Genomic DNA, 13,295 nt, shown 5'->3' with positions numbered 1-13,295 from the left:
TCTGTTCATATTAATAAATCTACCAAATCCTTAAAATGCACACCAAACAGAACAGAGCAAAACTAAAACTGTGAGTCTGTGGCTTTACCTCTTAAATTTAAGGGCAATCCCTGTTCCGAAAAGGGTGATGAAATTTAAGAAACTCTCTTAGCCACTCCCAAAATGTTGTCATTTCACACTGCATCAGCACTGTATTTACCAGCTTCCCTATTTTTTTCCTCATTACTGACCATGGGGGTTTTTTTCGCTTTTGTAACCAATTTTAACGATATTTTTATGAACTTACCTTCATTTGACCATTATAGGTATAACCCCTAGTGCGCTGATTGGTTCAGTTACAATACTCATGGTCTGAACACAGTAATTTCGGTTACAAAGCTACTTCCCATGGCTGCAGGTATTGGTGTGTGACAGGGAACACCAGCCCAGACCAAACAGTAATTCCGGACAGGGCACAGGTCCATCCACACCACTGCTCCAGAACGCCGAGGGCTGACCTGACACCCAGCTCCTGTGGCAGAGCTGTGGGTGGAAGCACCTCATCCCGAGTACTCAAACCAGTGCTAGAAACACTCCTCCTCATCTGCCCAAACACCTCTTTGACTTACTGTAACTGTGAACAAATCCTCCAGGACTTTTGGCATAAATGTTTAACATGTTTTATATTTACTACTTGAACGAGGGTGGTATGATTTCTCCTACCCAGCCTCTCTGGGGAGCAAATGGGATACTAAAGTATCTCAAACGGGATATCCTCTCTCTCCTATCTTTCTAGCTGACCAGACTCCTCAGCCAAGCACTTGGCTTCCACAGTGATTTGCAGTTTAGAGGCCTTCTTAAGCCAAATTACCAGGTCTTTCATTCCTCACTGCAGATCACCCCCAACTGTAAAAAGTTAGAAATTTCTAAATTATGTTAGAAATTTTCCAAACCTTCCTGAAAACTTCTTGTAAAACATGTTTAATAAAATCGTTGGGTACCTGTTTGTTCTTGTTGGCCAACTCCAACACGAGCTCTCTGTCTGCGGTTTTTGAGTCAACACAAGCCGCGTTTCCAGCAGACTGCATTCCATCTCTCCTGCACTTTCTGAGTAGCCTCCAGTCCCCTTTATGACCTTGCTTGGGCTGGTGATCCTTTCTAGGTCTTTCCTGGTCTCCGTGCCCAGCAGTGCACAATGTTCTGTCGCAGCTCTGCGAGGGCAGCGCTCACTGCTCCTGTCTGCGCCTTTTTCCTCTGGCTCCTGCAGTCCCCGGGCACCGCATGAGAGGCGATACCTGGGCTCGGGATATGCTGGCAGGGCCTGTCCGAAGGTCTCTCACGACTCAGTCCCACTGGCGGGCAGGAAGGCGAGTCTTGCCCAGCCCCGGGTCCTCCTGGGCCGCCCTTCAGCCTCTGAGGAGCCCTGAGGGGAGCGGGCCCGTCCTGCCTAAACCTCCCTGAGGGGATCGGGGCTCCCGCCCAAATGTCCTGAGGGGAGCGGGCCCGTCCTGCCTAAACCCCCCTGAGGGGATCGGGGCTCCCGACCAAATGTCCCTGAGGGGAGCGGGCCCGTCCCGCCTAAACCTCCCTGAGGGGATCGGGGCTCCCGCCCAAATGTCCTGAGGGGAGCGCGGCCCCGGGCGGGGCGGGAGCGCCCAGCGCTGCCATCGCGGATCCCCTGCGCTCCCGCTCACAGAGCCGCTGGATGGGTCAGGCTGGAAGGGCACCCTGCGGCTCCGCTGGTCCCACCTCCCTGCTGCAGCACGGCCATGCCGGCGCACGTGGCACAGGACTGCCTCCAGACGGTTCTGGAACATCCCCAGCGAGGCAGACTCCACACCCGCTCTGGGCAATCTGTCCCAGCGCGCGGTCACTCGCACAAGGCATAAGTTCTTCCCCGCGTTCAGGCGGGACTCGCCGTGCACCACTTTGTGCCCGCCGCCCGGCACGGCGAGCAGAGCGCGGAGCCCGCGCGGGCGCTCCCTCAGCCGCGGCCCCGCCGCACTACAGCTCCCGGCAGCCCCCGCGCCGTGACTCGGCCGGGGCGCCGCGGCGCGGGCCGGGATGGAGTGAGGGGCGAGCGGCGGACAGAGCGCGGCCCTCGGCCCCCGGCCCTGCCTCGCTCCACACGGGTCTATGCGGCCCCCCGGAGACCATGGGATCCAGGATCAAGTGAGTGCCCCCCGCGGCTCTGCGGCCCCGCTCCGGGCCCTCGGCAGAGCGAGAAGGGGACTGACTTCCCCGCCCTCCCTGCGCTCCGGGAGAGGCCGCGCGGGCGGGACCCCGCCGAGCCCGCGGGCCCCGGGCAGGGCGAGGAGGGGGACGGGGAAGGGGCAGAGCGCTCCCGGCCCGCGGGGCCCCGGGACGGGCAGGACGGGCCGTGAGAGCCCGACCCCGGCGGGACCCCCGGCCCTGCCCCGGGAGGGGCGAGATCCGGCCGTGTCTCACACCCACCCCGGCACCGCCGCCCGCGGGGCCGGGCGGGGAGCGCAGCGCGGCGTTATCGCTGCGGGCCTGGCCAGGGCGGGGGTGCTGCGCTGGGAACATCTCCACGGCCGGCACCGGCGGCGTCCGGGGGCGGGGAGCGGTCCGGGGAGCTCAGAGCTCTTTGGCCGGGTCAGAGTGCGCTCGTGGAAGCACCGCGGTCTGTCCGGGAGACCTTCAGACTGCATCGGCAGAGGGGCTTGGGGGAAGGAGAAGAGTGGTGCGAGTGATGGATGTGTTGGGCCTGCAGATCCATGCTCTCAATGTTTTTTTAGTTTTCAAAAAACTGGTGGTTGATTTATTGTTAAGCCCTGTTGGTATGTTTGGTATTGTCACGTTAAAGGTCTCAGGTCATTCATATGCTATTTCCAGGAAAATTCAGTTCCTCCGAGACAGGCAAAGGTGTAATGAAGCCATCACCAAGCAGGGAGTGCTGACATCTCTGTGTGTGAAAGGGTGATAAAGGGGAGAGACCCAGTCAGGTTCTGGTTTATTCAGCAGTTTCAGCAGGTGCTGTTGAGCAATTGTTCTTCCTTCTTGAACACAGTGATCTTCAAGATTACCTGGAGCTTTAACTTTTCCCTTATTTTGTTTAACTTGAATACAGGACTAGAGGGGACATAGTTTGTGTGATGACACATCTTCATGTTCCCAAGCCCACGGGCTGGATAGACATACACGTGTGTTTGTTCAACCAGGTGTTTTAGGAACATGTAAGTGGATAATGAGTGTTTATAATGATGGCACTGAGGCAATTGGTTGGTTCCAGAAAGCCTTCCTTGGGCATACTGTGGGCATTAGCTTTGCACTTTTTTGGCATGTGTGTTCTCAGCTGTTGCTACAAAGAAATCAAAGCTTTAGAAACTAGTGAAACTCTTACAGTCAAGTACAGGTCTAAGACTGCTGGTATTTTTGGCAGCAGAGCAGGCTGTATCTCTAACCTGTGCCTTCAGATCTCGCAGTGGTCACCCTTGCTTGAATCACTTCCTGATTCAAAATGACTCCTTAGGATGACCTTATCTTAAATCTATTCAAAGGTTGATACTTACTTTAAAGGCAGAGGGGTTTTGTGTGCATACCAAATTCCTAAGCTGTGTTTACCATCTTTGGGTTTGTGATTGCTAGTTGGAATTCAGCCTTTGAGTAGACTTTGCTGAATGAGGATGCCATCAGGCAGGGGAGATGCTCCAACCAGAAACTGGTGTCAGGGAGGAGACGTAGCCATTAGAAATGTTTAGTGCAGCCAGTGGACTTTAGGACTTTTTCTGTGCAAATTCCTTCAGTGTGAACTTGTCTTTCAAGATTGCAGATAAAACCCATGTCTTTCCCAGTTACCAGGAAAACACAGGTGATAACCCCAGATAAACAGGGCTTTTCATTCTTCTTGGACTTTGTGAGAAAGCATTTTGGCCATTGAGTGATTAAGCAACTTTGCCTTGAGCTACACTTAATAAATTGCTTTTTTCCATTTTGGACAGAACACTGTGCCCAACTAGAGTAAGGGCAAAACTTCAAACCAATCTTGAAGTATATTAACAATGAGAGAGCCTGTCTGAGTAAGAGGCTTTTTTGGTTTGCTTTTCTGAGCTGGATGTTTAATCCAGCAAAGATTTTAAAGTTGGTAAGTAGCTCCCTTATTGGGGCACGTTGGGAGTGTGAATGAGAAAACTGTGTGATAATTGGGTGTGCTGAGGGGCATCTCCTTTAGGGGTGTCACCAATATGTGCTGGAGCCCCAGTAAAAAAACAGTACTCAGATCTCTTGCTTCTTGCAGTAGATTGATAACTGTGAGGGTTATTACACTCTTGGCACGGGATCCCTTGCACACACTGTGATAGACTCTGCAGGGAACCCGGGCATATCTGTCAGTGAGATTGCTGATGGGTGCATAATAATGAGTCATCTGAGTGAGAGATTGCTCAGAGAAAAGTATCAGTGGCTGCATCAGACTGAAGTGAAAGAAATCAAGGAATTGCCAGCAGTCCTGTGAGCTCTTGGCTTCTGTATAGCTGCAGGCGAGAAAGCAGGTACAGTGAGTGTTTGAGTGTTGGGTTACAGAGCTGGGTTAATCTGTGTAGGAGCCTGGCCCAGAACGTGCCAGCCAGGGAGGGAGGACACAGGATATAGGCTATAGGATAGCAGCCTCATTAACCTGCTGTATCACTGCTCCATAGCCTTTGTACTCCACCTGCCAGGACAGAAAGGATCCTTGCTTCCTTTGTTTTAAATAAGGTGTCAGTAGCAATCTGTTCAGCAGAATTCCTCGCCCTGTGACAACGCTGGGCACGGTCCTTTCCAGGGGTGCTTGTGTCTCACTGCTGACACAGGAGATACCCATGGACACCTGGGAAAGCTTTCAGATGTTTAACAGAAAGTTTGCCACATGCTAAGATGGGATATTATCTGCCTAGGGAATAGCAGGCAGAAGAAGTTAAATATATGGAAGTTAATCAAGGCTTCAGTTGCAATCTCTGAATTGAATTAGCCATTACGGATTTCTGCTAATAATTTTATTTCTGCGAGAGTTGAGCGAGTAATCTTGTTACAAGACAACTAATTACCAGGCAGTGTCAGGCTCCTCTCATGCCTCAATTTTTAAGTAGAATGATACTTTCTGTCATAAGTGCTATTACACTGGGAAAAAATGCTCCTGACAGAATTGAAATAGGCTGCAGGTATGTAAGATATGTGCTTCCATCATGCAGCTTTGGAGCAGGACTTGGTTTAATTTTATTCTGCATAAATCTCTTACAGTTTGGTAAAAACTAAAATTTTTCATAGTAAAAGGTACATAAATACTTTATTTGAAATATTATATTACTTCAACTTAAAATTGAATTTCTTATTGATTGCTTAGAAGTTATTTCTACGTCCGAGATTTGAAGTAATTCATACAAGTGACATTTATCACAGAAGCATTATTTCCTCATACAGCTCCTTCCTACATTTCTATTTACAAAGGAGTATTGCATTTCCTCCTGAAATTATCCAATTCTCAAATAAATGAGTGTGGTGGGTTGACCATCTCAGGCAGACCCAATACAATGAGGTACTTATGTATTTTTGTACATACGTGTCCTATGCTTTTTCTTTTTTATTGCATCTGTATATTCACTTGATAAGTGACTGAGGGTCTGTAAGTGATTCTGGGGAGGAAAGAAAACTCAGTGTGTGTGTTTAGGGCTCTGCTGCTGTGGAGGGTTGCAGGGGGTTGAGGTCTCAGTGCCAGGCACAGGTGGCATTAGATGTCTGCAGGTCAGTTTAATAGTCATAAAAGTGGACTGCAGAATATACACATTATGATCATGTTTATGCTGTATTTGCAAACTGTATGAAGTCTCACAGTGACTTGTTTCCTTAATTCCACTGCAAAGTTATAAACTATCCCCAGTCCAACAATGGCTTCATTCTCATACTGAGGTGTTGGTCGTTGAATGCAGCCTTTAATACCGAGTTTCTCACTTGGCAAAGCTACCTCAGTTTCACTGTTCATAGAAATCAATGGACATTTGTCAGGGAAAATTAAAATACAAAATGTAATGTCTTTTTGTCTGAAAGTTTTGGTGTAGTCTGTGCTCCTGGCAGCTGTGTGACACAGTGCTTTCACTAAGGGACTGGAACACGGGCTCTAACATAATTCTAAAAGGGTGTTTGTTATTTTAACCATTAGCTGTAAAAATATTATAAAATTCATAAACTTTTAATTAAGGAAACAGGGTGCTAAAAATAAAGACGTAGACAAGGAGGGTATGATAAGGCTGCCCAGCAGTATGTGTGGAAGGAAAAACACATTTCTGCGGCTATGGGGTATCATTCCATCCTCATCCTGTACCATGATTGTTGGAATGTGGCTAAACCCCAGTATTTGCAGCAGATTATGGGCAGCAACTCGAGTAGCACAGCGAGAATTGTGCAAGTTTGTTTTATATTGCACAATAACAGCTGACTTTGGATTTCTCATAACCTACGAATGCAGTTTTCTGAAAAAGAAAAAAATCCAACCACTTAAGACAAATCAGTTGGGAACTGGTGGCAAATTAAATTACCATTAATTGAATTGTGAACCATTGTTGCTCCTGAGAGGTGCTCTGTAAAACTGAGGAGTGTGATCCTGTGCTACTGAAAGCAGTGGGGGCTTTTCTGTCGGTTTAAATAGGTGTGGGGTTTGGCTTAGAGCCACTTGAGTTAGACTAAATGGGCCTGTGGCATGGTTAGAAATGTTTTCCTTAATCCCTTTTGCTGTTAAAGTAGGATTAAAAATAATAGAAATTCTCTGAGGAGTAAGCTGAACTCCTCAACATGTTTATCTGTTTGGTTTCAGATGTTGGGTAAGATGAGTTTAATTTTTTAGGTTACTGTTCAGTTAGGAATTCTAGCATATGTATTTGTGGGTCTTGTCATTATTTTTGTCCTTAGCTGTAAGGGAGTTACAAAATTCACAAGTTAATTATACCTCAGCAATTTTCTAATGTTAGATCGTTTGCATTAACACATAGGAGACAACATTATCACTATACAGCCATAAATTTGGAGCAGTAATTATGCAATTTTGATTCTTGACTTTAACCAGAAAGTCTAAGAATAAAGTGTCACATGTTCAGACCTGCAAAATCCTTATTTCAGTAACTTAACAATTACAGTGTAATGTGTGATTCTCTTTAATCTCATAACAAATTTCTGGAGTAGCTAAAATTGTTAGTCAGGGACTAACTCAAAATATTCTTTCTTATTTAATCACCTGCTGCCTTTGCATCCTCATTACATTGTGAAATGTAATTCCAGAGCATCACTCATGGAGTTACATTAGTAAGGACTGAAAATATACACTAACTGGCTTGTTTGTTTGTTTTGAAGTAATATCATCAACGTTTTACTTTTAGTGCTGGTGTATTTATAAATCTTGCACAGAGTATGTCTCTTTCCTCAAGCTTTATTTATGTTTTGTAGCTCAGTTTGGTGTTGGTTTTGACTATTGTATTTCCTTGCATCTGGCAAATTTCTGGATTCAAGGCCCTGGAGTCTCAGGAGGCCAAACCTTGTGCATTTGTAATATTGTCCAGCTCGGCCTTTTTTTGACAGAGATAGAACTATTTTGGCAGGTATTAAGAAGGGAACTGTCTTCCCCCCAGATACAGCCGCTTAACTTTCTCAGTGGTGTGAAATGAAATGACTTCACCTCCTCTTGGCTGCAGCTTCTTTATTTTTCCTTCTTCCTGGGCAAGTAGGTGTCATGAAGTTGAACTCCAGGGTCACAGTAATGAAAATGTGAATCTGGGTTGTTTGTTCCTTGTTGGACAATGTGACTGTTTTCAGTTTGGTGAAAAGAGTATCCAGGATTTTTTTTTTTCCTGAAAAAAATCCCTGTGTTTAGCACAAAGGTGATTTAATTTGTCATTTGGAAATAAAGGTGAGGTGAAAAGAACTTGCTTTTCTAAGTTGCACATGTGATAAAATGTACTGCTGTGGGCAAGAACTGGCCTAACCTGTCCCTCTGTGTGAGCCCCTCTCTCTGAGGTGAGATCAGGGCTGGGGTTTCCCTGGCTCTTGTTGTTCCCTGTGTGTTCCCAGAGTGCTCTGTGACTGTGCAGTGGCAAGTGCACTTAAACCACATTCTCAGTGTGCTCTGTGCTTTTCTCTCCTTTCAGACAAAACCCAGAAACTACCTTTGAGGTGTATGCAGAAGTGACCCACTCAGGAATCAGCTGCATTGGGAAAGGTACTGCTTTGCACTGTAATTCTGCCTGTTTATTGCTTGAAACTGTTGGTAAGAACCATGTTTTGGGAGATCATGAGGTATATTTAATACTATGCTTTTCTAGCTCTTAGAGATATCCTAATCACTGGTTTTGTGGAATCCTGTACAGTTAGGACTAATAAAGAGAAATTCTTGCCTCTGTCCCTGATTGTGGGCAATTTTCAAATTTCTTTGACTGTTTTGCCCTTTTTTTGTCTCTTAAAATAGAAATAACTTTCTTCATTAGGTTGAAAAAGTGCTTTTTCAGGTTGGTATTTGCTGCTCATGTAAGAAAGGGGTAGTTAAAAATAAAAAAAATGCTCTTAAAACATCTCGTGTGGAATTTATTTTTACTTCCTCTTTCTTACTTGTCTACAGAATTATTTTTATCTGCTCCCAGAATTCTTTGATCAAGTGACTTTATCTGGAAATAAGACATGGACACAGCTTGTGATTTGGTTAACTGTTTTTACCAAACATTGTTGTCCTGCCATAACTATACAAGTGTTTTTTCCTGATATGGTTTTTGACAAGTATTCCAATGTTTATGCTAGTGACTGCTGAAACCAACACCTAAGGGTATTTGTGAATTTTTGACCGTGCTCTTGTGTAACCTGAGGAACTTGATCAAATAGGCAGGGAAAGCAAAGGCTGAAATTCATTTTCCCAGAATTCAGTTCAGTCTCTAGAATGCTACAGAAAGGAGGGATGTCAGCATTAAATAGTTGTGATTAGTCAGCATATGCTGAAGTGAGATTTCTTTTGTCAGTTCTGGAGTGATCACACGGGTGCTGTAGATGTGGTGCAGTGAACCAAAGGAGACAGTTCTGATACCTCAGGGGCTGGAAAGCCCCTTCTCTCCTGCTCTGTCTGCACAGAAGTCAAGGAGCTGCAGCTCTGGCCTGTCCTGCCAGAGCCTCCCTGGGAGCTGGGACTGGAGCACAGGCCTGGCTTGTCCTCCTGCTCTGTGCCATCCCAGCTGGGCCAGGGAACTGCAGGAGCCCTGTTAATAACTGCTCTTTGTTTCTGCACATCTGACCTGGATTCTAGTGCCAGAAAATCGGAACAAATTTGACCATAAACATTACATTGTACAGTACTAGTGTCTGGGTATAATCTTCTCTTTGAAGTTTGTTTGCATCCCCCTGGAGGGATTAATTCCCTGCTGTGGGAAGGTGGGTTAAAAAGCACGGAAACTACTTTACAGGTTTTTAATTGGAGAATTTAGTATACATTTTGTTCTATAAACCAACTGATTCTGTGGGAGTTTCACTTAGTTGTGTTTTTAGGTTTGTTGGATGTACTTCTAGGTGCAAAATCTTCAGAAATTCTTTTTAGGGAGTAAAAAAAGTTCTAAAAGTTGTTTTTGCAACTCATGTATTCTGAAGTTATTCATTCTCTCTGGGTATTCTTTTAAGAGATTTTTTCCCAACCAATTATTTTTATTTTTAAGAGGTGCCCTTTATTCTCAGAAGCCTTAGATTTGTGTATCCCCAAATACTTTGTCATTTTGCTTCAAATGAAGATTGTTTGATTCTCTGCAGTGTCAACTGTACTTAACAGCTGTACCATGTCCCAGACAAATCACCATTCCAGAAATGCAGACCTAGAGACCTCCACAGAGCTTCCTTCTGCTTCTTGGCTGGCTGTTCTTTGCCCGAAACCCAGGAATAGGGATCAGGTTTTATTTTTGTGCAGTCAGGGAATGTGTGGGACATGGCCAGGAGCAGCTACTGTTAAGAAAAGCAAAATGTATAAAAGGTGTATAAGGAGCAAATTATCAGGCAAGTTTGAAAAACTATTTCTCCCCATTTAATCAATCCCCAAATTAACTAAGACGACTGTTTTTTAAGTCCATGTCTCGTGTAATAGTGCTGTTGGTACTTAAAATGCTCTTAATTCTGATATCAATCTTCTGACCTGGTCTTGAGGAGAATGAATTGCTCCAAAGCTGTAACTGTCCTGGTGTGGGGGACTGTGTGGCTTGTGGGATGATACAACTTGCTCTGTTTTGTGATTCCAAACTTGGGTAGCTGTCATGGACTAACCCCAGCTGGCAGCTCAGCCCCACGCAGCCACTCGCTCCCCCAGCCTGGTGGGATGGGGAGAGAACTGCAAGAGGGAAAGTGAGAAAGTAGCAAAGGGTGTTTGCCATGGGAGTGTGGAATATCAGCTGGAATTTAAAGCTTTAATATGTTTCCCAGTTCACTTGCATCCTGCTGAAATGGGAGGCACTGACTGGTGTTCGTAACTCCCCACGGACAGTAGTGCATTCGAGTCACGTTACTGCTCATGGAATTCACAGCCTTGCATTAAATGTTGTTTGGTTCATAACTGTTGAAATGGATGAAAACAGCATTTTCCATTTGCTGTCATATAGAATTATTTAGATTGGAAAAGACCTTTAAGATCTTTGGGTCCAACCATAACCGTGACAGTGCCAAGGCCTTGTCCCCAAGCCCTGTGTCTGCACGTCCTGTGGATCCCCAGGGGTGGGGACCCCACCACTGCCCTGGGCAGCTGGGCCAGGGCTGGCTGGGGAAGGTTCCCAGTCACCAAGACAGTCGACTGCAGAAGGAAGAAACCTGTTCTGGGCTCCAAGGAAGATGTCAATAAACTGGAACCAGTTCAGTGGGGGCCGTGAGGACGGTGAGCTGGAGCACTTCACTGTGAGGAGACGAGTGCTGGGCTGGGTCCAGAGAAGGAGGAGGCTCCAGGGAATGAAGCAGCAGCTTCCACACCTGTGAGGAGTTCTCTGGGAGGGGACATCCAGGCTCCCCACAGTGGTGCCTGGCAGCAGGACAAGGTGCAGTGACAGGCTGATTCAAGAGACGTGAACGTGTTCACCAGGAGGAGTCACGGATCAGAGCAGGGCGCTCGCAGGGTTGTGCATCCCCATCCTGGGAGCTTTTCAAGACCCAACTGCTTCACAGCCTCAACAAGCTGGTCTGACCTCACACCTGGCCCATCTTTGGCAGGAGATTGAACTGGAGACCTCCTGAGGTCCTTTCCAACCTGACTTATCCAAGGATCCTAAGGTTTGATTTCTAGAAAGGTAAACTTCAGGATCATCTGGGAGATGTTTCGTATGAGGTACAAAGAGAAGAACTTCATTGCAAGCGAAGACGTTGAAAAGGCAAACGTTGTTTTATTCCAACCCAGGCAGGACTCTGCCAAACCACGCTGAAATGTGGGAACTGAGAGAGGAAATGATCCCTGGATCAGCCTGCTGTGGTCTCGCTGTCCTTTCCCCTCTGGATTGTTTAGCAATGGTGCTCATCTCTGCTCAGCATTGTATGTTTTTGGCACGTGAAGTCTTTGGTGTGCTTTACAATTCTGGCATTCAGTTGTATCTAAGGGCTGTGTTTGTGCTTTTCTTTGTTGGGTTCACAGATCTTGGAAACTTATGGATTTTTTGTACTGAGTCACTTGAAGTAAACGGGATGTCTTTGTTTTGAGAACTGTGAAGCAAGAAAGCTGCAGCTGTGACTGGGAATGTTAAGATGAAAATTCATTATTAAAAATGTGTTTCTATAGGAGAAGGGGATACCAAACCGTTTCTTTGCCTGGTGATTGTGATTTCTGTGGCACCTGGGAGCTCCCCTTGGCTGGCTGAAGCTCAGTCAGTGTGTGTGGTTTCCCTGCTCCCACCCTCTGTACGCTGCCTGTTTGAGTTTGGTTTGTCCAGGAGCTCCTTGTTCATCCCTGCAGGCCTCCTGTGTTCCCTCTTTGCAGGATGTGCTGCTCCCGAGCCGGGAGCCTTCTCACCACAAGTGAGAAGCAGCAAACCAGAATAGAAAGAGCAGAGTCTGCGTTTTACAGTGACAGTACATGGAATTTATCCAGTGAGAAATCCGTGTTGTGTGTCAGGTGTAAGTATGTCAGGGATAGGAAGTTACAAGTCTGGTGCTTCTCACCAACTCCCACACACTTACTTTCAGGAGAAAAAAATAGTCATGGCTTGATTTTAAAAATGAAATATTCTAGGGAAAACATTGACCAATAGTGAAAGGAATTAGTTTTGATGGTCAGTCTGTGCCTTTGCTGCGTGGTCTTCTCGCACTCTCTGGAATTGTTACACATTGGGGATAATTCGAGAGTGAGAGAGAAGCTTTGTGTCAAATACTGCTCTTTTCCTGGATCTCTTTTCATATTTTTAATCTTTGTGTAAAGGAAGGAATCAAAGTGTTTTCTGACACTGTGATTTGTGTATTTGCCGTGGCATCTCATAACAGTGAAACTTCCCAGAAATGGAGGCAGTAAATTACAAAGAGCTTGTATTGTTTCTTTTACAAATGATAACTGCTTAAGCACTTGAGCACTTCTGGAAATCCAGTTCTAGCCTTTTGATATGTTGTAGGCAAGTGCATTGCAACTGTTTCCTATTTTTTTAACCTCAGCTGAAAGATTGTTTTGGCTCTTTTTGAGATGCAGAAGTAGAAAGAATCTACTAGCAGTTTTTGTTTAAATACCTTTATAAAGAAAGTGAAAACTTACTACTTGTGAAATTTTTCTTTTAACTTTCAAAGCACTTTGTGATCTTAAAACTGCTGCAGATCATTCATCAGAAATAGGATGTGACAAATTTAAGGCTCTGGCTGGACCCCAGCCAAAGATTCTCTCTTGTTAGATGGGGCTGTGAGGAGAATTGTAGTCTGACTGTCAAACTGTTCATGTAGCAAAAGAGAATTTGTTAGTCTAAAGTAACCGATCAAAATAGTCTCTGAAGTGAGAGCATTTGAAAGTAAATGCTCACAAGAGTAGGACACCCCCTGCACCCCTGTCTGGGAGGACGTACCACGCTTTTGTGTGGGGTTTTTGTGTTCTTGCCAAAGCAGACATTATAAAAGTATGTCAAATCTGTAGCTTTACCATGTAGTGTGCCAAAAGGCCTTTCTCTCCAAGGACCTCATCTTTCATCTTTTTGTGAGTGTAGCATAAATTCTTGCTGTGTGTTCAAGGAAAAAGCTGAAATGGTTTAGTACAGCTAAAGGATTTCTTTCTTGTTTTATTTTTTTAAGAACCGTGGTAAGTTAGAAGCCTAAATGCGACAGTGTGGACAAAGTGTGTGTTAGAGTTTAACAAATGTTCACTGGAT

The 13,295-nt window shown here is 45.6% G+C and overlaps 2 protein-coding genes across 4 annotated transcripts in view; one reads left to right on the top strand and one right to left on the bottom strand.

The window, feature by feature from the left end:
- The window catches only part of LHX2 (LIM homeobox 2), a 50,584-nt gene extending 48,765 nt beyond the window's left edge, over positions 1-1,819 (bottom strand). For both annotated transcript variants that reach the window (XM_027741402.2, XM_039382146.1), the window contains exon 1: positions 981-1,819. In XM_027741402.2, the coding sequence (XP_027597203.2) occupies positions 981-1,067 (87 nt within the window). In that variant the 5' untranslated portion in view covers positions 1,068-1,819. The remainder of the gene's footprint in view (positions 1-980) is intronic.
- A 198-nt stretch (positions 1,820-2,017) lies between these two features.
- DENND1A (DENN domain containing 1A) overlaps positions 2,018-13,295 on the top strand; it is a 152,006-nt gene continuing 140,728 nt past the window's right edge. For both annotated transcript variants that reach the window (XM_027741337.2, XM_027741335.2), the window contains exons 1-2: positions 2,018-2,151; positions 8,109-8,179. In XM_027741337.2, coding sequence (XP_027597138.1) covers positions 2,135-2,151; positions 8,109-8,179 — 88 coding nt within the window. In that variant the 5' untranslated portion in view covers positions 2,018-2,134. The remainder of the gene's footprint in view (positions 2,152-8,108; positions 8,180-13,295) is intronic.

This window comes from Pipra filicauda, unplaced genomic scaffold (assembly GCF_003945595.2).
Source record: "Pipra filicauda isolate LSUMZ 115617 unplaced genomic scaffold, ASM394559v2 scaffold100_size2392355_pilon, whole genome shotgun sequence".
NCBI classification, from domain to species: Eukaryota; Metazoa; Chordata; class Aves; order Passeriformes; family Pipridae; genus Pipra; species Pipra filicauda.
Note: the sequence above shows the minus strand (reverse complement) of the source record. Positions and strands in the feature narration are given on the sequence as shown.